At 41.0% G+C, this 26,928-nt stretch overlaps 2 protein-coding genes across 3 annotated transcripts; both read right to left on the bottom strand.

Moving 5' to 3' along the window:
* Positions 1–17,888, bottom strand: pggt1b (protein geranylgeranyltransferase type I, beta subunit). The gene is made up of 9 exons (XM_085368391.1): positions 17,760–17,888; positions 15,413–15,531; positions 14,099–14,163; positions 13,671–13,822; positions 11,835–11,967; positions 10,779–10,824; positions 7,389–7,573; positions 6,053–6,161; positions 1–2,056 (listed from the first exon to the last, which is right to left on the bottom strand). The coding sequence occupies exons 1-9, from the start codon at positions 17,885–17,887 to the stop codon at positions 1,890–1,892; spliced, it is 1,104 nt and encodes a 367-aa protein (XP_085224517.1). The 5' UTR covers position 17,888; the 3' UTR covers positions 1–1,889.
* A 264-nt stretch (positions 17,889–18,152) lies between these two features.
* On the bottom strand, positions 18,153–24,065 carry ccdc112 (coiled-coil domain containing 112). 2 transcript variants are annotated; one of them, XM_085368387.1, is made up of 14 exons: positions 23,650–24,065; positions 23,027–23,157; positions 22,493–22,614; positions 22,161–22,250; positions 21,176–21,251; positions 20,762–20,888; positions 20,445–20,561; positions 20,152–20,289; positions 19,540–19,661; positions 19,231–19,357; positions 18,873–19,040; positions 18,557–18,655; positions 18,298–18,416; positions 18,153–18,183 (listed from the first exon to the last, which is right to left on the bottom strand). In XM_085368387.1, the coding sequence occupies exons 1-14, from the start codon at positions 23,692–23,694 to the stop codon at positions 18,153–18,155; spliced, it is 1,512 nt and encodes a 503-aa protein (XP_085224513.1). In that variant the 5' UTR covers positions 23,695–24,065. The 2 variants fall into 2 exon arrangements, with proteins under 2 accessions (XP_085224513.1, XP_085224514.1); XM_085368388.1 differs by having other exon boundaries at positions 23,027–23,154.
* Positions 24,066–26,928: the final 2,863 nt, after the last annotated feature.

Raw genomic sequence — 26,928 nt, 5'->3', positions numbered from 1 at the left:
AAGTAGCTGTAAAACCAGGCTATATAACACTGAGGGCTTTGTTGGGAGTCGAGGAGAAGACGTCAGCCTACATTGGTTTACTTTTAATAATAGATGGCTCAAATTATTTATTTATTCACCTCTTCTTTCCTCCGTCTCCCTGGTCTGTAACCTTAACTGAAAACGAGGTCAATTTGGAGGAAAGGGAGATGATGCCAGGACCGGCTTTAGTTTAGATGGTAGGATAAAAAGAAAAAGATTGTGAGAACGGCTGTTGCATGCAGCCTACAGTGAGGGTGCAACCACTGCAGGCAGCGTTTGCTTAGACGGCGACCCCGGTATGAAAGGATGTGGCTGGGAGAAGATGGTTATTTGGGAATGAGAGAACCTCAGTGAGGGCAGGAGGTGGCGGCTGTGATCAACTCAGTGTCGTGTGTCACTCTAAGGGTTGTTTTTGAAATTTAAAACTCTCTGCCTCGGGTCAAGAGTAAAAGGTTGCCTAAACGACATGTGAGTGGTGTTCCTTTGAGCACCTGTGCGGTAAACCCTACCAGCTCTGCCTCAGTGATTTAGGGGTCTGGGGTCAGATCACTGCTAAATACTTTGTGATGAACATTTTCGGTGGGGGGGGATGCAAGTAGCTCGTTGGGATAACACTTGCTTCTGTTTCCTGACACTCTGTGGTCCATTCTGCTCACGCTCATTGTTCTCTGTTGTTACCTTGCATCCTTTCTGCACTGAAAATAACTGCACTGTTCAAAGGAATACATTTCCTCAAGCTACGGTGCTATTGTCTCATCTTTTCTTACCGGTTTGAGGCTGGTTAGCGCCTTGCAGGGAGCATGCAAGCTAGCGAATGAGCACAGGTCAGGATGCAGGAGTTGTGTTAGGATGGGGTCTGCTGCTACAACCGGGAGCTACTACCTCTGCAGGAAAGAAGGTGGTTTTCCCCTTCTTAACAAACTCCCTGGAGAGGCTCAATCTCTTTTCTGTTAGCCGTCAGAGAAAAATGCAGACAAAGAATGATATTTTCTAAAATGATTTGCCTGCAGCTAAACCCATAACCACCTTTTCCATTAATTTCACACCAGGCGCTCTTTAATTTAAATCTTGATCAGTGCACACAGCCTGCAGTGGTGAAACTGGGAGATGAGTAAACCTGGCCTGGTATCACCTTTGGGACATGAGAGCTTGAGGCTTTAAACAGGTTCACAAGCAATGTCAGGATGGAAATGCTACAAGGGCAACAAAACAAAAAGCAAAAGAAGGAAAAGGAGACTATGCTTCGAATTCTTTAAGTCTTTGAATGAAAAGGAGACCTTAACAGATCTCACATTTAAAATTTAGAGACATTACTCAGCAATAGCATAATCTTAGCAAATAAACCTGATAAAAAGACAGTGTGGATGCTCCCAGCCCTCCAGGGATCCCCCCTTAAACACTTATTACAATGTTTCTCATGTACATTTAGAGTTTTGATCCTTGGCTATGAAGATATTGTTCACAATGATGATGAGCAGCAAAGCTCAAAAGGCCATTATCTAAAAACTCAATGGAACAATGGAGGCATCAGAAATTTCAAGTTTATAGCAGCTCAAATTTGACTTTCTGGCACGTTTTTATTCCCACGAACCACAAACCGCACCGTTATTGACTACTGTGCGAATAAAAGGCAGCAAAAAACGTGAGGCGTGTGGCTCTTAACGGAAGAGTTGCACTGGATGGATTTAAAGTGAGCGTCCCAAAGTTACTGCTTTTGTAAAGAAGAGCGTTCTTCAGTCCTCACATGAGATGGCCTCTTGGTAAGTGGCCAAACCTCTTCAACAAGTCCAGTCCTCCTTGACTGGTAACTGTTCGACGTTGCTGATAACTGAAGCCATTGAGAGGGAGCGCCGCGGTTCATCCGGCTTTCAGTGCTGACGTCCGCAGGTGTCGGTGTTGTCTCTCCATGTCTGCTGCAGCTGTTGGAGGTGCTGAAAGGCTCTCTGGGTGATGTTAAGACCGGGGTGGACCTTCTTCAGATTGGGCTCTCCAATCAGGGACAGACCACAAAGCCCTAAATATGCATGAAGAGGATCTGACAGAGAGGAAGAGAGATTGAAAGAGTGGAAAGAAGAAACTAGGTCAGAGATGATAACATGCATCACAGCACAAACACCTGTATGTGACAGGTCTGTAGCCTTTGCAGTACTCGTACACTGACTGATGACGCCAGAGGAAAAAAATGGAAGCCATTTTTGCTCAGTCTCTTTCTTATTGTTGAAACATGAACTCTGACCTTAACTGAGGAAAGTGAGGCCTGCAGTTCTTTAAATGATGTTCCAGGTTATTCTAGGTTACAGAGCTCTTGGAACAAATTTGCCAGGTTGGCCACTCCCAGGAAGGTTCACCACTGTTGAAAGTCGTCTCCATTTGTCTCACTGTGGTTCACTGGAGTCCAAAAGTCTTAGGAATAGCTTTATTACCCTTTGCAGACTGACAGATGCCAGAGATTTTGTTTCTCAGCTGCTCTCGAGTTTCTTTAGATTGTGCCATGTTGTGCACGTTATTCGAGATCTTTTAACCTGCTTCACTTTGTCAGACAGCTTCTATTTAAGTGATTTCTTGATTCACCAAGAATCTAGCCATAATCAGGCCTGGGAGTGGCTAGTGAAACTAAACCCAGCTTTAAAAAAAAAACAAAACGATTTTGGTTAAGCACATTTAATTTATGATTTAACAAAAGAGGGCAGGCGGGGCAGGTTAGATAACTCGAGTACAACAAAGCCATCTTTGTCTAATACTAAAATGTGTTTGATGATCTGAAACATTTAAGTGTGACAAATATGTCAAAGAATAAGAAATGAGGAAGGAGACACATAACTAAACAGATTCAGAGTCTATACAGCACCATGAGAGCTGTTGGCATTTTTTGCACCATCATCATATTCTATCTGCAGTATCAAGGTGAGCTGGTACCGTTACTAGCTTGAAATCATATTACTGGGAGCTTTCCAATTTCATGCTCAAGTCTAATGTAAGAATTCAAGAAGACTACAACTATGAAACTTGACCGGCCTCTTAAGTAGAGGAACAAGAAGGCAAGTAAGGTCTAGTAATGAAAAATCTCTGCATGGTCTTGAGTCCCGACGTCCGTCATAAACCCCAGTTTAACCACTGGATAAGATGAACGTGCTGGATGTCCCTTTACCCATCCATATGCAGTCAATAAAACAAAAACCTCATTTCACATAAGAACCTTCCTCCATATGGTTTTCTTGCACTGAACCTTTAAGTAGATATAAATAATGCATGCAGGTCGCCTCTGTGGTCGTTTCACCTCCCCTGGGACGAGAGTAAAAGCTGCACGAGCCAGTAAATGAGCAGTAATTGAATTATAATGAAATGACAGATGATTGGACACAGACATTAGAGTCAATCAAAGCACCATTAGTGGCATCAATCAGGAGTCAACAAGGACTCAAACTAAAGGCTGAACAGAAGAGACGTCTCCATCAGTCCAAGGTTTGAGGCGGTTTGACTGATAAGGAAATTATCAATGTCCATTTAGCAAACTGTCTACTGGGGCGATCGTGGCTCAAGAGTTGGGAGTTCGCCTTGTAATTGGAAGGTTGCCGCTTCGAGCCCCGGCTTGGACAGTCTCCGGTCGTTGTGTCCTTGGGCAAGACACTTACCCGTTGCCCACTGGTGGTGGTCAGAGGGCCCGGTGGCGCCAGTGTCCGGCAGCCTCGCCTCTGTCAGTGCGCCCCAGGGTGGCTGTGGCTACAATGTAGCTTGCCATCACCAGTGTGTGAATGTGTGTGTGAATGGGTGGATGACTGGATATGTAAAGCGCTTTGGGGTCCTTAGGGACTAGTAAAGCGCTATATAAATACAGGCCATTTACCATTTACTTACCCAGAGATGCAGATGAACATTAAAGCAGAGCTGTTAGCTCTGTTTTAGTTACAAATAATGATACCTCTATCTGGCTCTTTAGCAGCTAAGTGCTAAATGTGTGGGTCCGAGCAGGTAGCACAGAGAATTGTGTGACAGACAAATAGTATCTTTAGGCACTTCGTTACTAGCAGCCTGTCACAAACGCATCGTTTCTTTCCGTTTCTTTCCATTTCTTTTCCGTTTCGTTACAACTTGGCATATCTTAGCATGCTGTGCAGCGTGCTCTTAAAAAGATTGAAGAAACTGGACAAATCTGAAAGTCATGTCCTTAAGAAACAGGAAAAAAAAAATGGCAAAAACTTGACACGGGACCAGAGATGCACCTGAACCTTCAGCTGATCCATCTACTATTAACATCAGCCGTTCTTAAGGAAGGCAAACAGGGAGAGAAGGCTGAGGTGTGCTAAATTACACAGCCATCTGTAAAACATGGTTGATCTCTGTCATGGTTTGGCACTGCATTTTAGCCAGTGGTGTTGGGATCTTGTAAAAATTGATGGAAATATAAATACAGAAAACTCTGTTTAGATTTAGATCCACATGAAAATGACCCCAAACACACTACCAGAGTAGTAAAAGCATACCTGGATAGAAAAACCATACAATGGGGCAATATCATAGATTGGTCTCCCCAGAGCCCGAACCTCAATATTATTGAAGCAGTGTGGGATCATCTTGACAGAGAACAGAGCTTTGAATGTCCTTGAAGAAGTATTTCCAAAGACTACTTAAAGAAATGACAACAAAGCTTGCCTAACAGAGTTCAGGCTACATTGAAGAATAAATATTGTCATACCAAATATTGACTTTCATGCTCCTCAGAATTGTACAGCCTCTGTTTTCCCCTTATATCTTGCATTCCATTTTATTTTTGAATATGTTTCAATAAATCGCTGCACCCATTTCCCGTTTTCCTAGCAAAATATAAAGAAACGAAGGGTGACTCAAGACTTTTGCACAGCAGCGTATTGATCAATGCCACTTCAAAGCACTTTCTCCAACATGAATCAGCATAAGGCTGCTTTGATCACTAAGCTACGCCTTTGGGCCACGAACTGTCTCTTGTAAGTGTTATAAAAGCAGAGACACGCGTATACAATAAAGGCAGGAGCTTTCTTTGTGACAACCATTTGGTTTGTTCAAATTCTGTCACGTCACTTACAGCAAAAAAAAGTTAGCTGAAAAGACCTGTGGATTTTATTTGATTTTGTTTTTTTAATAAACAGCTGATATTTTGTTGGTTCAATTTAATCACTTTAAACTGGAATTTCAGCCACTCTTACCCCATGTAATCCCACATATTCCTGTTAATCAGATTGTTAAACAGTACCTGTGGACAAACTTGGGCTGTGCCAAATGTTCAAAGTATATTTGGCTTTATTTGGTGCAGATCTGCTAAACAAATACACAACACCTTCTTTTGTTCCGGGCTATTGTTGCTGTCCCATCTTCCCAAGCCAGTTCCTTCCTGTGCATGACTGCGCAGCTCAAACACGCACACACACAGAAGTCCAGCGGTATCTGTTCCCATACTGCTGCAGTCTCTTTTATTTCCTAAAACTCTCCTTTGTACATGTATATTCACACGGCTTTGTCATCACACTGTCTACCTGCCCTGTTCACCTCATTGTTCCTTCCACCCTGTCTTCCCCTGCCTTGTTCCTGTAACGTGAGGAGCCCGATCTGCTGTGTCCTTGGCTACCAACAACAACCACCTCATCAATTACACATTACAAGGGCGAGGAAGAAAGCACAAATACGGACCAGACGAGCAACTAGACCATTGAAGTTTAGGGTTACAAGAGCTCATCCGCTGATCTCAAATAAAACCGGCAACCACAGCTCCACCCTGACCTCCCTGTACCTGTGGAGGGCATGGAAACTGTTCAGTAAGAGAGAGAGGAAAATAAAGGTATCCTAACTGCTTACATCCACCACCTCTTATCCTTGAGATATTTAAAGCCACAGCAAAGCATAGTAACCTAAACAGAGCTTCTACAAAAATAACCTCTATGCAAACAAACAGCAAAACTGATTTTTGTAAAAACTATGGGTGGAATCCACATTAGGCTTTTGAGTAGTCGGGTACTTTTTGCACTTTACCTAATGACTACATGTACTGTGAGATGCTTACCTGGATGGCTGTCTGGCCATTTGGCGAAGCCGCCCACCAACCGATCCTGCGTGGACAGGATGAAGCTCCGGTTCTTTTCAAAGTTTGTATACTGGAACACATCTAACAGCTGGAAAATAAGGGTAATAAGAAAAAGGAAAACATCTGCAAGAGACTCTAACAAAACAAATGCACTGGTATACATTTAGAGAGCGCTGTTTATTATAAGATTAAACTGGCTCAGTACACACTCATTTCCAAAGAAGCAGAGCAGACTGTGTTTAGAGAAGTCACACACATATGACAACATTTATTTCCACAAAGGTGAAAACCAGTGATTACACACACTTGATATTCTCCCTCTATATACAGACATCAGGGGGGAAAAACATCAAACCTCAGTGTGAGCCATCTGCAAATATTTTGTTTGACTGTGAAATTTTAATCCTTCTGGCGCTTGACAACCCACAAATCTACTGTTTTCTTGCACTGGGTTTGCTTTAGCACGAGTGTGTGTGTGTGTATTTAGGTCAGGCTTTTAGCCTATATGGAAGTGAAAACCAACCTATGTATTAATTACCACATGTCCCGGTGTTTTATATGCTGTGCAGGCTGAAGGACAGAAATAACATGCTGGGACTTTTTCTGTCCCCAGCCTACTTTGTGGTCAGTTTTTCCCTCAGGGGCAAAAATATTTGTCCCTCCAGTTTGTCTTCATTGTACATTCCTTCACATCCACCCTGATAATTTCAGCAACTTGCGATTGAAAAATTCAAAAACTGTGGCAAAAAAGTAGCCGGAAATGCCACGGGGACTCAACGGCACCGAGCTGTTGTAATGTAACTAGATGATTACATTTCCGTGTCCATATCAGGTGACGCTGTAGGGTTTCAGAGGGGTTTGCGGCTTACAAGCAATTAAATCCCCCAGTAAACCACGAGTTTAGACGATGTGAGATTTTCAAAAATGATTCACATTTAGTGAATGCCAATATATTCTAAAGTGTAACATCTTCTATTCTGTAATAAAGAGAAATTTCATAAACTTAACTTCTTAAAAGGTTCTATAAATGAGACAATCGACAGGCCCACATTTTTCCCAGTGTGAACATGTAGGGTAATAGCCTCTGTAGGAGGAAAAAGAGCAGCACTTCCTCACTGTGTGCTGCAATCTAAGCTTCCCTATTTAGTGTTTCGGTATCCGGTTTGGCTGTACATCCATGTTGGTGCACAGGAATCACTTCCTCTTAAACTGCTGGTATTTTAATTGCCATTTAGTGCAGCACCCAGCTTCACTTTTAATGCATGCAAAACGGTGTCTCTATATGCGTGCACGTGTCTGTCCCACTGGTCTTTACCTCCAATGTAGCTCCCACCCAAAAGGAGTAGCATGTATCTACGGGTTTGTTTGGGCGGCCGTGGAAACCGCTCTGCTGCCTCATGATGCACCAGCGCCGGATCCGGTCCAGTTCCCGCTGACTCAGTGCCTCCTCCAGTCGACCCATCAGACACAGAGAGGCTATGGCGCAGTACGTCCAGCCGCCTAGAAACACAACACAGGCTCATTAAATTTGACTAATCTGACAATGTATTCAAACTGGAAAGCAGCGCCGGTGGTTCATATGTTTTGGTGACAAACAAGATGATTGCAGGGCACGGCAATCAAAACACCGATTTTATATCTGTGTGTGGGCTCAAATAACTCACAGGCTAAACGTAAGACGAGAAGAGAAAAACCTTTAGAGATGCTTTGTTGAGGGCTGAAAAACAGAGCATCATACAGCTGGACTAATACCAGCGTGAGAGTTTTGATTGATTGATGATAAGCTGTTATCAGAGCAGCCATAAGCAATCTTCTACAATCCAGCTGTCAACTGCTTTCATTATCACAGCTGCTCTAGCTGACCTCCACACATTATGAACATCACTGCCAGCTTATCTGTGTTTGTTTGAACGTGGTAACGTGTGAAGGGGAGACACAAAGAAAAGGCGTGGTGAAGTGTTTGGGTCACGAGTGTAAATCTGCCAACATGCTACACTTGCCTATAATCAGCCATGTCTAGCTCCCTTTCTGCTTGAGGCGAAGGAAGAGGAGATAAATATAAATGTCAAACAGAACTGAGGGGAATCCTAACCATTGACTCTAACCGCAGGGTTGGGAACAATCGGCTTTATAATAAAAATAGACCCTAAAAGCAGCTTTCTGTTTGGAAAGTATAACAATATTCACACCTGAATGTAACCTTATTTCCTCCTGTGCCAACATATACACTAAAGTCCCAAAGCTTGAGCCAACTTTCATTGATTTATTTTAAATAATCTGGGGAGTATGACCTTCTTGTCATTTTACTTACTAGTGGTCTTGAGCACTAGTTCTCCAGGCTTTCCCAAAATTAGTTTCTAAGTTCATTTTTGGACTTCGGCTGCTTTTTCCACTCATTTTCAGGCAAGTCCTTTGACCGAAACATTTTCAAAAGATGTAAAAAAAGAGGTGGCATGAAAATGAACCAAACTCACGGGATGAACTAGTGTTACAACAGACAACTTGGCAGGGAACTAATTTTAAATTGTAAATAAAAGCACATAATTTATTCTCATTTTAGTTTAATTTAGTTTAATCTTCCAAAAATGCCAAATATAACATAAATTGACAAGGATAAAATTGTATTTTTGGACCAACAAGGTGATTCCCAAAGTGCTACTAACCCAAAATAGGAACATTGCGGCATAGTGTGCGGTTAAAATTAGGAAAAGTGGAAGATAAAAGAAGAAGTGGCTTGCCTTAAAAAAATAATAATAATAACTATCTACAGGAGATGAAATTAATCTGAAATTCATGTCCTTATGAAACAGGACAAAAAAAAATCTTAAGGGAGGGGGAACAGGGAGAAAGGGCTGAGCTTAGGGCTGTGCGATATGACCAAAATCTCATATCCCGATATAAGAATTCTATCATCCGATAACGATATAAATCACAAAAATTTAACATTTTCTGTAAATTCTGTGAATCTCGGGCAGCTCGACTTGCGTGAAGTGTTTCCAGCTGCGCGTCCTTTACCCGGAGTCGAGTGTTTTAACCGATGCATGAAACTATACATTTTTAGACATAAGTTGTAACGGCCGCCGTTTTCTTTGTATTTATTACACGGCGTGCTGCGGGTTGCCTGTTCTAACGTTTGAGTCTAAGGTTTATTTTTTAGCACCTGGCGGCTCATTTTTACTTCTCATCCGTAAAAAATCTGTTCTTTCACGTGATTCAGTTTATTTTGAAAAGTCTCAACAGGATCTTGAGCTTTATTGTGAAAGGTTTATGTGGAACATACACAAGCGGACACGCGAAGGTGTTACCGTCGCTGTTGCTAACGACAACACATAAAAACAGACGCTTGTCCCTCAGTAGTGTGGTTATATTATATATAAGAGAAAGAGAGAACTTTCTCTTATATTAAGAAATTAATATAGCCTCTACAGTGACCATCAGAACGATGAAAAAATATTGCCGTAAACAGTTTATTTTGCGACACCATGAAACAAACGATAGCGTAAAATGAAACGATAGATGTTTTTATATCGTCATCCAATATATATCGTTATATCGAACAGCGCTAGCTGAGCTATACTAGTGAATAACCCAGATTTGACTTCTTTGATTCAAATCATCACCGAAATGTGTGGAAGTCAGGAGAGAGGTGCAACATTGTGTCTACAGCCACCTGTAAAGCAGGGTGGAGGCTCTGTGATTTGGAGCTGCATTTCACTCACTGCTGTTGGGAATCTTGTCAACATCGGTAAAATTACAAATGTGAAAAAGCACAATCAGCTTTTGATCCACCATGCAATACCATTTGGAAAGCACCTGACTGGCAGCAAATTCATGTGTCAGCATGACAATGAGCCCAAACACACTGATAATGCAGTTTAAACACGAGGGGTGACATCTATGGAATTTCTCTGAGGTCTATTTATGACAAAAATGTTGTTTTCTTACCATCTTAAGAAAACAACCATGCATGGCAAGAAAAAGGAGAAAAGTATACCCTGCACATAGTTTTTAATAATACCCCATTTTATGCATTTAACACAATTATCAGCAAAACAGTGCAAAGCAAACAGCGTGGGAGGCCTTGCTGCTGAACAAACACACTTTAGGGATGTATGGGCATCTACTCTGCATCTCTACTGATGTGTAATCAGCCTTCAGACAGAGAGTTGGCATGCTTGCAGAAGAGAGCAGAGTCTCAATGAAGGCTGTAATCACAGAGGTCGAATTTATCTCAAGGAAGGAAATCACTGAGACACACTAGAATCTGTGCCTTTGAGCGGTTTCAATTTATGCGTTCACAGCGCCTCACAAAGCTACCACAAAATGATTTCTTCACTGTGCCAAGAAGGTGACAGTAAATGTGTTACTGAGAAGTGTGTGTATTTGTGTAAGAGCATGTAGGATGAAGGCTTTTGTGCCAGAATAACACGGTTTAATTTGAGCGGGGGAGAGCTTAATGAGGGCAAGGTACTGTATCTATAGAGAGTTATTTAAATGGCTAATCCTTTAAAGCACTTAGCACCATCGGGGACGTTCATACCCTTTACTGCGACACAGGCATACACACCCACAAATCCTTTGATCTGATATGAACTCACAAATCGAATCATTATTCAGAGACATTTGTGCTGCGAAATGCGATAATTTTCTTCCTCAATGTTCACTTATCTGATAACATAAACAATTAAAATAATATCAGACTCACCATGTGACTCTCGCCCAGCTCCCTGGCCAAACCCGCTGTCATAGGACTAGAAAGAGAGAGACAACGGTTCAAATATGAGCAAGGATAAAAAAAAATCACCACATCAGTCTTCTGAATATATATTTATTCACACTGACACCCAATTTAGTAAAAAGATTAAATACATTTGTGTTGCAATCTGTTTCAGTTTTTAGAAACTACCGTATATAATCTCAGTAAAATACATAAACATGCTCTGAGACAGCTCGCAGAGCTCCGACTCCTTTTTCTTTCTTTAAAAAAGCCCAGATAAGGTTACCCTGTTGTTTTAAAAGAAGCTGAAACTGTCATGAAACACGACAGTTTTCTACACATATTTATGAAAAACCGCCACCTGCTACAATAGGCAGCTCATACAAAACTCACACTAAATGACAGGCGGTACGCGGGAAAGTCAAACCATGTTTTGTCCCTGTGTATGATCTGATCACGCCTCAACAATAAGGTTTGTAAATGGATACGTGGCTGCTCATAAACAGGCCCTCTGATACATAACCACCCACCACCCACTGCTTCTGGCATACTTACATTCACGAATAATTAACCTGCTAAGCAAAAAAAAAATTAAAAAAATTGGTATCCATCCAAAAGTATGAAGCCTGTTATCAACACACCAGTGAAACAATGATAAACTATGTAATAAAAGCCTCTTGTGCTAACTGCCAAAATTATATGAGCTTGTCCTGATACAGAATCAATTTAAGGATTTAGTGGAACCCGCATTGCTTCGAGGACTTGAGCTCTTGATAAAAATATCAGTGTGGTGCAAAAAATGTGTTTTCCCTCCTGGTCGGGAGGGGGGAAAGAACACTCTGCTACAGCTTTAAGACCACACCGCACTGCTCAGCCCCCTCCGTTTATTATAAATGAAGTATTTCTCGGCAGAGTGCCACCTACTGAAGGTGGGTGGCCTGTTCTTCTCATTCAAATGTTGCCGCGCTGTGTTGTTGTTTACAGCTGCACCCAGTTACCAAGAAGCTACATTTCATATTTTTTTATTTTTTAACATCTACTCACCAAACTTCCTCGGATGTATTCAATGGCCTTTTGGATGTCCATGCCTGACCAGTTGTCCAGCATGTAACAGATACTGGCTGCACAGTAGATAAAGCGTATATCATTCTCACTTCCTTCTGGCACTGCGTAAAAACTGGAAGAAAGAGGAAGCAGTAAAGCCGGATGAGCTACATAAACAACTGGAAATAAGCCTGCTGTCCATTCTGAAGACGAATTTGATTTTTATAAAGCTTCTCAGATAAAACTGCTAAGGCATTGTTTGTGCCGCATTAGAGAGCTGGCAGTCGCAGAGTAAACACTTATTTGTCATGTGTTTGTTCAGAGGTTGCTGACTAATGTTGCTAACTGTCGTTTTTGACCTGTTTTTTTAATCATTAGTGAGGCGGCTGTTACTTTTCTTAACACCAAGTGAACTTGTCAAAGATACTGGCAGTTGTGTTGGCTACCGTTGTCGCCCTTATGAATGGTGGGCGTGCCAAAAGTTACATGTACATTGACAATAAAAAGCTATTCTATTCTATGCTACAGAGAGCACAGATATTTTGTGGAAAAAGTAAGATGTGAGATCTAAGCTCACGATCTATCTCAGGTCGCAGGTTATTGGCTGGAAAATGACACACGTGACCTCGGCCTTGACCGAAATTTGGTTGAACACCTAGTAGGTGGTCACTGTGTGCAAGTGTCACTAAAATCGGATCAATATTCTTGGAGGACTAGTGAATCTTCTGAAAATGGAAAAACACCCACAAGTTCGATTAAATTTTGGCCGACTTATAGGAAGAGTGGATGTTTGGCAGACGTCTGGCCACGGCACTGGCTCATCGGTCATTTGACCAGATGAGCCAAAATCCTCTCGATCGCTTTGTTGCCCGTTTCGTTTTCTTCTATTCTAATTCCCGCACTGATCCAGTGATTGTTTCTGCGTTGTGGCAGCACGCCTCAAGCACAGCTATAAATAGTTACAGGGATGTGGTGACGTCACAGTTCCCACGAGCAAAGACCAATGCCAACAATAATGCCGCTTTGGGAAGGTTTATCCTGCTGTGATGGTTAGAAGAGAGTCGTTAAATTTATAGAACATATAGGCGTCAAACATAAGGCCCTGAGTCCAGAATCGGCTCAGCAAAGACTCTAATTTGGCCCACTGGATGAAAGCGGGCATAAATTTTAGACTTTTAACTGTAGTTTTGCATCTTTTTTCCACTGATAAAGATCTCTCCTATGGCCATTCATACTTCATCAAGGTAACTAAATAACAGATAAACAACTGAATGACAGAACAGATTCTTTTTTCCACCATCTACTGTAGAATTGTCTGTTTCTTGTGTTTTTACAGTGGTTTTCACACTAAACCAAAACTAAATGCATTTTCTGGAAATGAACAAAGGCTTTCTGTCTTATAATTACAGGACATTTTCGGTAGTTTTATATGTTCGTTTCTAACAATGACATCCCAGGAAGTCATGCTGACTGATTCATTTCAGCAGCATTTCTTTATCATGTAGAAACACTGAGACATAATCATCAAACTGCACTTCTTTTTAATAATAACATAAGAAAAGATATCTCAGGGAATAAATGTGCAGCTGAACCTCTTTACACAAACAGAAAGGGACGTTTCACTGATCTACCCCACTAAAGATTTGCAAGCGTTGTATTGTTTTCTTGTTGTACAATCTTTTATCAGGGTGCCTGGAGACTTGCACACAGAACTGCTACTGCAGAATCAAATGTGAGTCAGTCCGTGTTAAGGCTGCTTGTTGTCTCCACCACCTCGGGTGTATTTAAATCGAGCTGCTGAAGGAAATCAGAACGTGTATGTGTGTGCGCTCTGACCTGCCATCCTCCAGCTGCAGCGCCCTCAGACCAGCCAGACAGGCCTGCTTGTTAACCCGGCTAAGGTCATCTCCAAGTATCAGCAGTGAGCACAGCCCAGTATAGGTCATAGCTACATGGCCACTGTCATATGGATGGAGCACACCTGGGCCCTGGAGAAAACATCAGCAGGAGATATTATTTTTACCACTGAAGCTATACGGGAAGAGATTGTAGACAGAATGGTAATAGTTCTGACTACTAATCCTTCAGCTGGAGGGAAGAATAACAAAATATTTGGAGCAGGATTACCATAAATATAGAAAACAACAGAAAAATAGGGATAATAGTAGTGAAGCCGCCTCTAAGACTAATGCAAAAGAAGGTGATGCTTTAGTTTTTACAAAACATAACCTCAAAAAACATGCTGGGGTGGGCGATGGCTGTACCTTAGTGCTGTAAGGGATTCCAATATGTGATGATCCCCGAAACCCACATCGACTTAGGTTGGATTCTGAAAAAAGACAAGAGCGGAAGGAAGAGCAGATATTTAACAAAAGGTCGTCACTCCACACAGGTGAAGAAAAACTGGGACAAAGAAAGCATTACTAGATTTTTTTTTTTTAATTCTCCCGAAAAATAATAATATAAAAAGAACACTGCTGCCATCTCCTGGTTATGACAGAAACACCACTTACAGTGGACAGCATGCTCCAGCAGTTTCAACATACGATAATTAAACAGTTGTTACATGTCGCACATTTATCACCATTACATCTACAGATCATTATGCCCTGAGTGGCAGGTGCTATTCGCACTTATTGTTGAGTTTATACTTGCTCCACAACACCTTTATCATTTTTTTGATGCATAAATATAAAGATTAAATCACTCGAAACATCTGCAGTTTCATGCCAGAGATCTATTTCCATACCAATGATACATTAGGAAATCTCGAGTGCCTCCTGAGTTGTGTTTTTCACACCTAATGACAAGAAATTTAATGTGACGCCAAACATATGGCAGCAACAAAACCGAGACCAATCAGGCATGGCTACCCCTCTGTAATTTCTGTTGATGGCTTGAATAATTAACTGAATGGGCATCTAAACAGATGGCACAGACTGGCTTGTTAGAGACAAAAAAAACCATGTCATTAAAGATTTAGAGTCCAACTTTCCCTGACGAATGAATGAATGTAACAGGGTAAGCGAGGAGAACACCTGGAAGTTGGTATTGGTTTCATAATCCAGACTTTCAAGTTCGACAGCTTTGAAGTCGACAAACATGAAGAGAAAAACCTGAAATGTATCCTGGGGTAAAAATCTTAAAAAGGCAGAAAGCTGAACTTCTCAAGAGCCCATCAATCCCACAGTAACTCAGTCTCTCTGTAATATCCTGATGATATCTTAGGGACTGACACGCACTAACCCTCACCCCCTACCAGCATCCCGTTTGCTAACAGCACCAGAGATTGATGATGAATTCCATAATTTTCAAATCTTTTTGATTTATTTTCTAGTGCAGTTCAATTTAGGTACTAAACCAGTTAAACTTAACTGTGGAATCTTACACCAAAGAAACAGGGCACAAATGTAGGCAAAGATGCAATGCCTGATTAATGCATTCAGGAACTCTGACAGCTGTATTGCTCTACCACTTAATGTTAGCCTTTGTAAAAAATAATATTCCTACTGACAATGATTTTTTTTTGCACTGCCAACTGCTAAATAGTTATAAAAGTAGGAAAATGTGTGACTTACGATCCTCAGTAGGCAGAACCTGTAGTGAGTAGATGTACTCAATCATGACGTTCCGATCAATCACTTCTAGGGCATCCAGCACATCCAGACCAGACAGGGCGAAAAACACGATGGTCAACCTAAAAACAAGGTGAGATTTACATTCATTTTTACTCATTACAAATATATTTGTGAGAATGCAAAAAATCAGAGGAAATGTAAGATGTGGTTTATTGTAGTGGTGTGCGGATACTGAAATATCTATTCCTCCGATACCAGTTATTTATGCTCTAGAATTGATTCTCATATTAAAATATTGATATTTTAGTAATTTGGGGTAAATTTGTAGTTTATCATTAACAGGAACACAGTGGAAAGAAACAATATCATTATGATCATCTAAATTGGAACTACTTTCTCTTCCGCCTTTCATAGTCATATGCGAAATACGGCTGTATAAATGTGTGGCAGCCCCTTGGCGTGCGCACTCACAACAATGGCTCATGTGTGGACGTATTTTACCTCCACAAAAAGCCAAGACACGGTTTGCGATACATGTGGCAAGACAGTGAGGTGTTGTGGCAACACCGCTAACCTCGTCAAACACCTCAGAGTAAATCATATAAGAGAATATGACGAGCTTATGTTGAGGCGAACGGAAGAGGAGGAGAGGGACAGGCGCTGCTAGGGCGAGACAGACGTCTCTCGAACATCTTAACACTTTCAGCTCCACCTCCTGTTTTCTAGTTAGTGCCACCGTTACTAAACCATATATCACAGTAGTTCTCATTACCATCTTGTAAACCTTACCTTTCACTCTTTCTGCTATCCTGACAATCACTCCACCTTGCCTGCACTCTCTTCTTCACCTCTTATTGGACGGTTCATCGCTTTGGATGGTTGATGTCAGGTACTTATTTTTCTTCACTGTGACACCTCCTTCCCTATCATTCACACACATTTCTGCCATTTGCGCAATATCTCCAAAATTAGAAACATCCTGTCTCTAAGTGATGCTGAAAAACTAGTTCATGGATTTATTACTTCTAGGCTGGACTACTGTAATTTGTTATTATTAGGATGTCCTAAAAACTCCCTGAAAAGTCTTCAGTTGATCCAAAATGCTGCAGCACGAGATCTCACAGGGACTAGCAAGAGAGAGCATATTTCTCCTATATTGGCTTCTCTTCACTGGTTCCCTGTTAAATCCAGAATTAAATTTAAAAACCTGCTCCTCACATACAAGGTCTTGAATAATCAGGCCCCATCTTAATGACCTTACAGTACTCTATCACGCCAATAGAGCGCTTCACTCTCAGACTGCGGCCTTACTTATGGTTCCTACAGTATTTAAAAGTAAAATAGGAGGCAGAGCCTTCAGCTTTCAGGCCCCTCTTCTGTGGAGCCAGCTCCCAGTTTGGATTCTGGGGACAGACAGCCTCTCTACTTTTAAGATTAGGCTTAAAACTTTCCTTTTTGATAAAGAATATAGTTAGGGCTGGACCAGGTGACCTTGAATCCTCCCTTAGTTATGCTGCAATTGATGTAGGCTGCTGGGGGATTACCATGATGCTTCTTCAGTCATCTTTTTCACTCACTGTGCATTTATACACCTCTGCATTTAATTATTAGTTATTATTAATCTCTGTCTCTCTTCCACAGCATGTCTTTCTCTTGTCTTCATCCATTCACCCCCAACCGGTCATGGTTCTTTGTATTATTGTAGGGTCTTTACCTGACAATATAAAGCACCTCGAGGCAACTAGCTTGGCGGTATATAAATAAAACTGAATTGAACTGAAATATTCCGCCTTGCTTCTGGTGACTTTCATTACTTTTTTATGGATCTCTCTCAACCACCTGCTTCGTGTTCTTACTTCAGATCACAGCCTAGTTAGCCAAGTAAGTACTAGTTAGTACTTACTTTTCATTTCATTTATTCTGCTTAAATTATGGTAAACCTCTCAGTTCGTTCTACATTAGAGACACATTTTCTTTATAGCGAAACACTAGTTTATAGTTTGTAAAGCGGCGTTTTCCGTTAATTAAATAAAAAAGTTGAAACACGTACAGTTAATATTCAAATTTACAAATTACAGTTCGCTGCAACACTTAGGTGAGACCAATTCCCTTGATGACTATGATAATAACATGACCTATCACTTAATAATAAACACCTCACTGCATTGTGTTAATACATCTGTTCATCTGCCATAACTTGGCTAAGCTGGTGCTTGCAGTTATGCTATGCTACTAGCATTAGCCTCCATTCAAAACTGCTTGTGAAGACCACCTAGCTTAGCTGCTAGTGAAGTTCTTCCACAAAACACACAAACTAGAGCATCTTTGTTCATTTCGGTGAACTGACCTGGTCGTTTCCAGCGAGGCGTATCTCTCAGGTAACACCTGAAGTGTTCGCTGAAAGAATCGTACATGTCGATCTCTTAGAAAGTCTATTTGCTCAAATTCTTCAAACTCGTTCTCCTCTTCCGCCATCTTTGCTTTCGCACCTATGAGAATCCTTTTCCGGTACGTTTAAGTTTCAAAATAAAAGCTCATACTACTTCGATGTACCTAAAGTGTAAACGGCACATCACAATAAAAATCTTTATTTTAAAAATAACAGTTTCACAGTTTAAAATTGAACTGAATTGCACCTTAAAAGTTATATGACAAATTAAAAAGGGACAATTCGGGCGGTGTATATCTTTATTTTCTTTAAAAAATAGAAAGGATTCTGAACACAATGCAGGACTCTTCATCACAGGCCTTGTCTCCAAGTGGGAACAGCTCTGTAACAAAAAGAACATTTCAGTCATTTAGAAATAAATTACTCATTATTACCAAATGTTTCTTGACAGAAACTTGAAAGATTTACAGAAAAAAATTAAGTTTAGGAGGCAAACCTGTGAAACATTTGTAGCATTGGCCCATCTCCCGACGGTCCAACGTGTTTCAGCCGCTCCTCCCATCCCTTCGTAGGGCGGGTAAGCCTGGACGGGTCTCTGTTGACATGATTGTCCACCTGAATGTGGAAAAAAAGGACAAAACGTCAACCTTTTTCCCACACGCAGTTTAATCTTCTTATTTCAAGATTTCACAATGATGATTTTCCGATTTAGTGACTTAACTGTTACTTTTTCCACAAGAAAACAAACCTCTCACCTTCTCCTTCAACTTGGCAGCGAGTCTCCTCTGCCTTTCCTCTTGCTCTTTTTCCCTCAGCTGTTTCTCATGGCGCTTTGCCTCCACCCTATGAAGATCCTGCAGAAAGGCAGAGACGAGCCTTGTATTTCTCAGTGTTTTGACATCACAACCTCGCCTGATGAAAACCGCGCTCTTATCTAGAGCAACATCCTGTTTAACACCAGAAATCTGAAAATCTGGCATTTTACAGCAGTCACTTAAGGCATCTCAGTTTAAAACACGCAAACATCGCATCTTGTGTTTCCTTGTGTCTGTAATTTTGGCATTTTTGTACCCTTTCATTAAAACGCCTGATGCTCTTTGTCGCCTCCTTTCTCCTCTCTTCTCTTTCTCTCTCTTCTTCTGCTCTCCTCCTCCTCTCTTGTTCCTCCTCTTCTACTCTCCTCAGTCGGAGCTGCTCCTCTACGGTTAGCTTCACTTCCAGCTGCCGGCGGCGCTCCTCCTAATAAAAAGTATGAATACATTATTGGTTAAAGTAAAAAGCAGTTCAGGACACAACATGCACATATTTACTCCTTGGTTTTACTCTGTATTTTCATTTTTACATTAAATGAGTGCATAACTACACAGAAGTGCTCCCTGACTAAACTAAACTACAGCGACAGTAAAATGACACCCGAGCACAAAAGCACCTTTTCCCGTTTCCTCTTTTGAATCTCTTCAGCCAGTCTTTGTTCCTCTTCCTGCTCCTCCCTCCTTTTCTTTTCTTCCCTCCATTCCTCCAGACGCCGTGCCATCTCGCTCCTCTCCTCCTCAGTCCTAAAACAAATTATATACCATGAACAAACGACACCCCCAAAAATCCATCAATCAACTGGGTGCTCATAACATGAGGTGGGATTTACAACATTGGGTTGAATTTAACCGGCATAGCTAGGAGATCAACCCGCCTGCATCATCTCCTTTTTATTTCATACTAGTGTGTCACACTCCTGGCTCACCTGTGTTGCTGGGCCTGGCTTTTGGCCTCCTTCTCCCTCCTTTTTGCCTCTTCTGTCTTCTCCTGAGTCTGTATCCTGATCTGGTGTTCCTGATGCTTGCTGGCTTTCCAGCGCTGAATAGCCTGCATGTGGCATAAAAATAAGCAGTGACATAAGAAACCACAAAATACTTAACAAGCAGCAGCACGGGTTGCAAACAATTCTTATGATGTGCTGTCTATTTAATGTTAACACATAAAGAAAATGTGAGGTAATGTTCAATCATCGCCATTTTTCCAAACGAATCGGGGGGGATATGTAGTGAAGATGAAAATCTAACTCTTTATGATTGCTTAGTTTTCAGTTAAAAACAGTGGACTGTCAGCAGAACTTCTGCGCTGATGTTTTAAGTCTCCCCTCATAATAAATTATTAAAAGCTTTTTGTAACTCTGTCTGAAAACTCAAAGGTCAAACTGGCTCACCATCAATGAAACTCAAAGGTTATTGTAGGATGAGCTAAAAGTGAAGTTCACAGGTGCTTTTTCTCCAACCTCACCTTCACGTTTGTCTAATGTGCACATATATAGATAATAGTTGGATTTCTATGCTGCTCAGACATGTTTTGTCATTACCTCTTTCTTCCTGTCCTGCAGGTAGATGAGCTCCTGATGCCATTCCTCGTGTTGCTCTATCTCCTCCATTGTTCTACCAGGCAGATACAGCTTGGCTTCTTTCCTGTAGCCCGGCTCCCCACTGTGCTTCACCCAGACCTGTGAGTCAGATTACAGACAGACAACCGCGCTGAGGTCACCAAGCTTTGGGCTGGCAGCTGCTGAGTCTGCCCGTTAGTTTAAGCAGTAGTGTTTGACCGTATGACATGATCAGCAAGTGAAAGGAAGAGAAATAACAGTAATGGTTTACTTGCTTTAAGAAAAGCTTCATGGTCATATTGGTCCCAGCCACCATAAGAGCCTCCAGTCTTCTGCAGGAAAACCTCCAGCGCTCTGACTTCTGCTGGCAGGTCTCTGTCGGGTGGTTTGGTCTTATGGAAAAGAGGCAGCTATGAATTCAGGGTGCATTTTGAAATAAAGTCAACTGCCACTGTGTTGGTTAGAGAGATATTTATTTATCTTATTCTAATTCTGAGACTTCTCACTGAAACTCATCTCTCTAATATTTTACCACCTAACTGACAAACACGAGAGAAAGTTCAGAGAGGAGGAAGACGAGACAGAGACACACCCTAACAGTGGGAGCTGCGGGTAGTTTGGGATTCGTTTTGACAGCAAGGCTCCAGTTTTCAATCTTCTTCTCATAAGCGGTGATTTCCTGTCTGCATGTCCACTCTTCCTTCAAAAATTCCTCAAAGCTGAACGAAAAGCAAATCAATTTTAACAAAATATTGACATCAGTACAAAAGTTCACCCCCAGAAAATATTAAACGGTGGCTGCTCTTTCTCTCCTTTAACGTACATAAAGCTGGAATCATGTGCGAACGAATGCAACATGTACAAGTGCAATGTACCTGCTTGCTTCACTATGTTAAATATTATTACATTTTAAGTTAAAGGTAGTTTACTTTAATATGGATGACATATTTTAAAATGGATTTTAAGCCTCTACATTTAACTCAGCTTGTTTGGTTTATGCTGTTACCGTGAGCGCTGTTCCTCCTTCACGCTGTTAATAGAAATTTCCACCTCTGACATGATTTCCTTCAGTTTTTCAATCACTGAAAATCCAAGAAATGCAGAGACAATAAGAACTCTATACATATAACAATGCAGACAACTTTGTTGAGCAGTGCACTACTCAGATGCATCGAGTATTTCCTTTTCAGTCACTTTTCTCACTCAACAAGTGTTAATAGACCTCTCTGCTGAATCACACTTGTTATTAATCTCTGGCTCTCGTCCACAGCATGTCTTTCATCCTGTCTTCCTTCTCTCTCCCCAACCGGTCGCAGCAGATGGCTGCTCCTCCCTGAGCTTGGTTCTGCTGGAGGTTTCTTCCTGTTGAGAGGGAGTTTTTCCTTCCCACTGTCGCCAAAGTGCTTGCTCATAGGGGGTCACATGATTGTTTTTTTTCTCTGTATGTATTATTGTAGGGTCTACCTTACAATATAAATTGAATTGAATACTCTGCAATAGTGGAAATTAAATTAAAGAGGACCTATTACATTCATTTCCATTTCCAGCTATTTACTCTTGGATCTTTACTACATCAGCTTTGCATGATTAAAAGTTCAAAATCATCCCCATTTACTTCATAGTAAGTCTCGTTTACTCTGAAATGAGCTGTTTTAGCTCCTTGTCCTTTAAGTAATATTTTTATGACTGGCTGCCAATCGAGAACAGAACGCTTAAATAGCAGCTGGAGTAAGATGTCCATATTAGGGATATCCCATCTCTTTGACATCATCCAGACCCAGGAGCAGAAAAAAACAGTCTAAAGGGGAGCTTTAAGCGAGGTCTGAAGCCTGAGCTTGTGGCTCACAGGGATTTCTTGCACAAATACCAGCTATTACTAATTAAAACCCTCACTCTGTTTAATGTGAGCATTTACCAACAGTATAATATATATGACTGGAATAAGGAAAAGCAGAAATGGTCCACTTTAACATAAATGAGTAAAAACTTACACTCCGGAGTTGGTTTCACATCAGTTAGATGTCTTTGAAATTTCCTCACACCATTATGAATCTTCATGAGCTGCTTTTGAAGATTTATCTCTGAAGAAAAAAGAACAGGTTAATGAAAAGCAATATTCATCACAAAGGATGGATGCTTCTTCTAATAAATGTTTATTGCTATGCCTCCAGGTCCAGAGATTCCAGCCTCTCTGGATCTGATAATAAGTCTTCCCAGCAGGGTATTTTATACCCCACAGAAAAAATGCCGAGTGAGATGCCCCGTCACCTCGCAACATTAAAATGTCAGGTGAAAATGTTAGTATATGTAAAGAAAGACCTACTCTCAGCATTTCTTTGTCCCTCCAGCACATTCTCGTACTCTTCGATCTCTCCACTCACATCCGCCCAGCCATTCTTTCTGCACTGAGAAATCAGCGTCCTCTCTTTCTCCAACTTCTCAATCCTATGAAAAGTTCAGCGATTCATTTGATCTGTTACACATTATTACAAATAATCTGATTTCACCTTATTAGAACAATTAAAATTACAAGTAGACATGGTCAAGATGACCTGTGATTAAAATTATCTTCAGGGTTTAGAGAGAATGGTCTGAAAAAGAGGAACTATCAAGCAGTTCAGGCTGCTGGTGGTGATGTAATGGTGTGGGGCATATTTTCTTGGCACACTTTGGGACCCTTAATACCAACTGAGCATCGCTTAAATGGCACAGAGTATTATTGCTGACTGTTTCCAACTCATCTTCAGTGAATGAGAAATCAAGATAACATCGATATGAAACTTTTGACGATGTAAATAAAAATGTGTTAGAAATTCAATTTAAACGCAGAAGAAGTGACAGCAGCAGTATTACTTACTGCCTCCTGTTCCTCTCAGCCTCCCTGAGGAACTGTGCAGTTTTCTGTGTGGCCAGTCTGTGGTCCGCACTTTGACCGCTGAGCAGGGGTGATGTGCATGGCTGCAGGACACTAGGCTCTTCCTCCCCCTGCTCATATTCAGTTAGTGTTAGTAAAACACAAGTGCTGCTCATGCCAACAACCTCAGGTGTAGATTTTTTGCATTTTCAAAAGTCCAGAAGTTCTGTCCAATAATAAATTCACAGTCTGCTCAACGACATTGGCATCTGTAACCATGTTATTTATACAGCATCCATTATCGGACAGACGCAAGTTTAGCAACAAAAGCTCTGAAAAACATTTCAAAAACAATTAAACTATTAATGGCGCGCGTATGTCAGAGTCCTGCATACTACTGATTAGCGCAATAAACAAATCTGTAAAATTACCAAGCAGTTTCGTCTCTTAAAGCTAACTTTGCTACCTAGCACTGACTAACGTTAGCTCTTTAGACTTTCAGATGGCCCGAAAACTGAAAGTAAAACGCGCCAAAAAGAAAACAAAACATATCATTCAAATACAGCCGCCTGACTAATGTAAGGCAGTTTAGGAATAAATGAAATAATGAGCACTATGACAGATACCGAGTAATGTTTATCATCCTCCCATGCAGTTGCTAGGGCAGCCATGTTTGGAGTGGAGTACTTCTGCAGTCACTGGTTTGTACCAGCAGAGGGCGCTGCTGTCATTAAGGGACTGTGGTATAACAAGTGACTGTAGAAGAACCGTTGACTGCACGTAGCTGTGTATGACTGTATGCATGTATATGTATATGTATATGACTGTATATAACCACGAAGAAAACCTTACACAAACATGTTTCATCCTTTCAGCCAGTGTGAAGCTGTCACATGGATACCACGCTCACTCCTTAAATGTTTTGTTATTCATAACCACAATCTTTTCCTGCCACTGCCATGTGGTTTTATTCCCAGCCTTGTAGTTTTGCATGTTTTCTAGAAGATACGCAAAGTCAAAAGCCAGAAAAGTCAGTGAGCCAAAGAAATATTGAAATCTTCCTTGAATTAATAATCTTTCAATTGCTGAAAGTTGATTTTAGTGTGGCCCAATAAAACTTACGAAGTATAAAAAGTCTTCAAAGAGTATTATTCCGTGTTTTCCTTTCAGTCTCTGTAACCCAGTTCTCGAGTTATAAAATCTGACGGTACCCTGCAGCTTGATAGTTAAAGTTACCTATATGCCTCTCACTCTCTAAAATAACCGCCTGCGCAGTGTACCGAGGCCTCGGCTATTTCTGTAACAGCTTTTTCACGATGGCCAACAGCTATAATTATTATGAGTCTTGCCAAAGTGACAGTGACAGAGACACTGAGAGAAAGAGAGTGAAGGCAGTATAAATAGAAACCTGAATCCATTATTGAGTGCAGATATTGGGGATGGTCTCTCCCTCGGGTGCAGAGGCAGAGTTGTGATCGCAACATAAATAGCAACCGCTCTCCTTAATGGAGAGTGTTACAATTTCCTGTCCTCATCCTCAGCAGAGGGACCCACTTAATTTGATAAAAGAGGCAATCAGATGACTGGTTGGCATGACAGATCAAACAAGTGGGTACAGCAGGGGATTTCCAGACCACATAGTTTGTATCTGCATACAAAAATGTAAATGTCAAGGAGAACAAATGAAAGCAGCTTGAAGATGACATAACTCGTTCCAGTGTTAAGGCATTAGCTCGGCAAAACAACTCATAACTCAAAGTTCACCTACTACCACGTGTCTATATCTGGCTGTCATAAGTTAAACGTGTGATTAGATATGTGTCATAGCAACAGTACAGGAGAAATACTCAATATAAAATTAGCAGTAGCACAGAGTGGAAGTTAAAAAACAGTTGTTTAATTCAACATTTTATTCAATAAATCCCGTGCACCACCACCGTCCTGAGATAATGTTAGCTGAGGGAAGTTGCATTAAATCAGCTCGACTGAAACACCATCCAACACTGGACACAGCGTGATATTCTGAGCAAGCTAATGGCTCAGCCACAGGAGTAGAAATTGCGCAGCAACCTCCTTGCAAGTATAAAAGAGCATTAAAAAATAATATTTAAAAAAAATGTGAAGTTTCTTTTAAATGAGAAGCACCAGATATGAGATTTTCTAATGATTTATCATAGTTAATTGCTGTGTTATCAGAAACAGATTGCATGCAGTTGCCACCTTGACCCCATTTGTTTGCAGACTGATAGCAGAGTGACTCCAGCTTCTGGAAACATTTTATGGCAGGCTTTAGTGAAAGCGTTTGTATGCTTGACAATCTTATTGGATAAAAAAATAAAGACAAAATTTATTTGTCTTTATTTAAAACGATTTTTATAGTTTCAAAATAAAGTGCAATATTCAATATTCACTATAATATAGTTTCTAATGTTTTGAGTCCTAAAATCCTGCCATGATGTTTCTTTACCGCTTATCCAGCTTAGAGTCCCCGGGCACTGGAGCCTATCACAGCTGTCTCTGTGTGAGGAGTAACTCAAATAAATGACATACAAAGAACTCAGAGTAAATGCACTTTTTCTTTTTTAGAATTAGGTCACAAAACCGATTAAAACTTAAGTCAAACTTTCGTAAGTCAATGTTAAAATCATGTCTTAAAACTGGAAGGCATGTGGATGAGGCAATACAGGTAGGAGAAAGAATGAAAGAACCTCTGACCTCTTACTTAAGAGCCAATGAGCTATTTGGAAATGTTATGACACACGATCGCTGTAAACTGAGTGGACAGTTTTGCATTCTTGAACGGTGGAAGTATCAGTGTCACTCATGCCAGATCTTTAAATTGAAATTTATGCCATTCTTCAAACTGTGTGTGTGTTTCCCATAGGAAAGCATGAACACACACATACATGATGGCTGTTTAACAATCTATCCAAGGGGACTCCCATGCCTCTAGTTTTAGTTTTAAATGTATTAAGTTATATCTGCTACCTGCAGGTATAGCGGAGTCTTGTGGAGGTGCCCAGCTAAGATATTTATGGACAATAAAGATGTGAAGTTTTCTTTATGCTATTACCAAAGACATCCACAGTATTGAGGAAGTTGTCTGGGCTCTGGGGCACAGCAAAGCACATCTCATCCCCTCAGGGGATGGGAAAAACTTCTTACTGATAGAATTAATGTCAACTAAATTTTGTTTTTGAACCCTTTTAGGTCTTGGAGCTCTTTCCTTCGATTGCATGCCTGCCAAAAGTTCAGGCTTGTTTTACTTTTAGTCTCTATTCCTGTCCCCCTTTTTATCTTCTTTGCCTTCTCCAACTGCCTCTTTTCTTTTGCCAAAAATGAAAGAAAAAAAGCCCAATGAGACCTACTCCAGCTGTCCCAACATCCAACTAACTGAGAAAAGGGAAAGCGACATTTCTCCTGTTCTCGTTTCGTTGTAAGGTTGTGTCTTAATTTTGCACCCAGATGTAGGTGTGACAGTGAAGCTTACAGAAAAGTGTTATTTAGCTAATGCAATAGCTTATCTGTTGCCCATTTAACAGGTTCATTTGACCATGCATGCGCAGGCAGTTGCATATCCATCACTGTACCCTAAATCTAAATCTTCTAACATGTCTTCAACATAAAAAACTGAGTGATCTGCATTGTAGTGGAGTGGATTTTTGTCCACTTAAGACAGTTCCAGTCTGTGATGTGACTGTCTAAACAGATTTAAGTCCTCACAACATGAGCAATGCCGTGCACCCGCATACGCAGAGTTTGTTCTGACACCTGCTGTAATTGTATACGGTGCTACAAAGCAACACGATCTGACTGTGCCCTGCGCATGTTGAGCATGTTAGACCCATACAGGATGCCATCCGGGGCGGACACATGCATTTCTGTATGTGTGTGTATGTGTGTGT

The sequence above is a fragment of the Diplotaxodon limnothrissa genome, linkage group LG12 (assembly GCF_057381915.1).
Source record: "Diplotaxodon limnothrissa isolate DT_005_m linkage group LG12, D_limnothrissa_male_GT1.1, whole genome shotgun sequence".
NCBI lineage: Eukaryota > Metazoa > Chordata > Actinopteri > Cichliformes > Cichlidae > Diplotaxodon > Diplotaxodon limnothrissa.
Note: the sequence above shows the minus strand (reverse complement) of the source record. Positions and strands in the feature narration are given on the sequence as shown.

Excerpts from the sequence above, each read along its gene's own strand:
- ccdc112 (XM_085368387.1), bottom strand. The coding sequence starts at position 23,694 with ATGGCTGCCCTAGCAACTGCATGGGAGGATGATAAACATTACTCG. Across the intron at positions 20,889-21,175 it reads AAGGAGGAACAGCGCTCACG|CTTTGAGGAATTTTTGAAGG; the intron begins GTAACAGCATAA and ends CTTTTCGTTCAG. Across the intron at positions 20,290-20,444 it reads ACCATGAAGCTTTTCTTAAA|GTCTGGGTGAAGCACAGTGG; the intron begins GCAAGTAAACCA and ends TCTGACTCACAG.
- pggt1b (XM_085368391.1), bottom strand. The coding sequence starts at position 17,887 with ATGGCGGAAGAGGAGAACGAGTTTGAAGAATTTGAGCAAATAGACTTT. Across the intron at positions 13,823-14,098 it reads GAATCCCTTACAGCACTAAG|GGCCCAGGTGTGCTCCATCC; the intron begins GTACAGCCATCG and ends TGTTTTCTCCAG. Across the intron at positions 7,574-10,778 it reads AGCTGGGCGAGAGTCACATG|GCGGCTGGACGTACTGCGCC; the intron begins GTGAGTCTGATA and ends TTGTGTTTCTAG.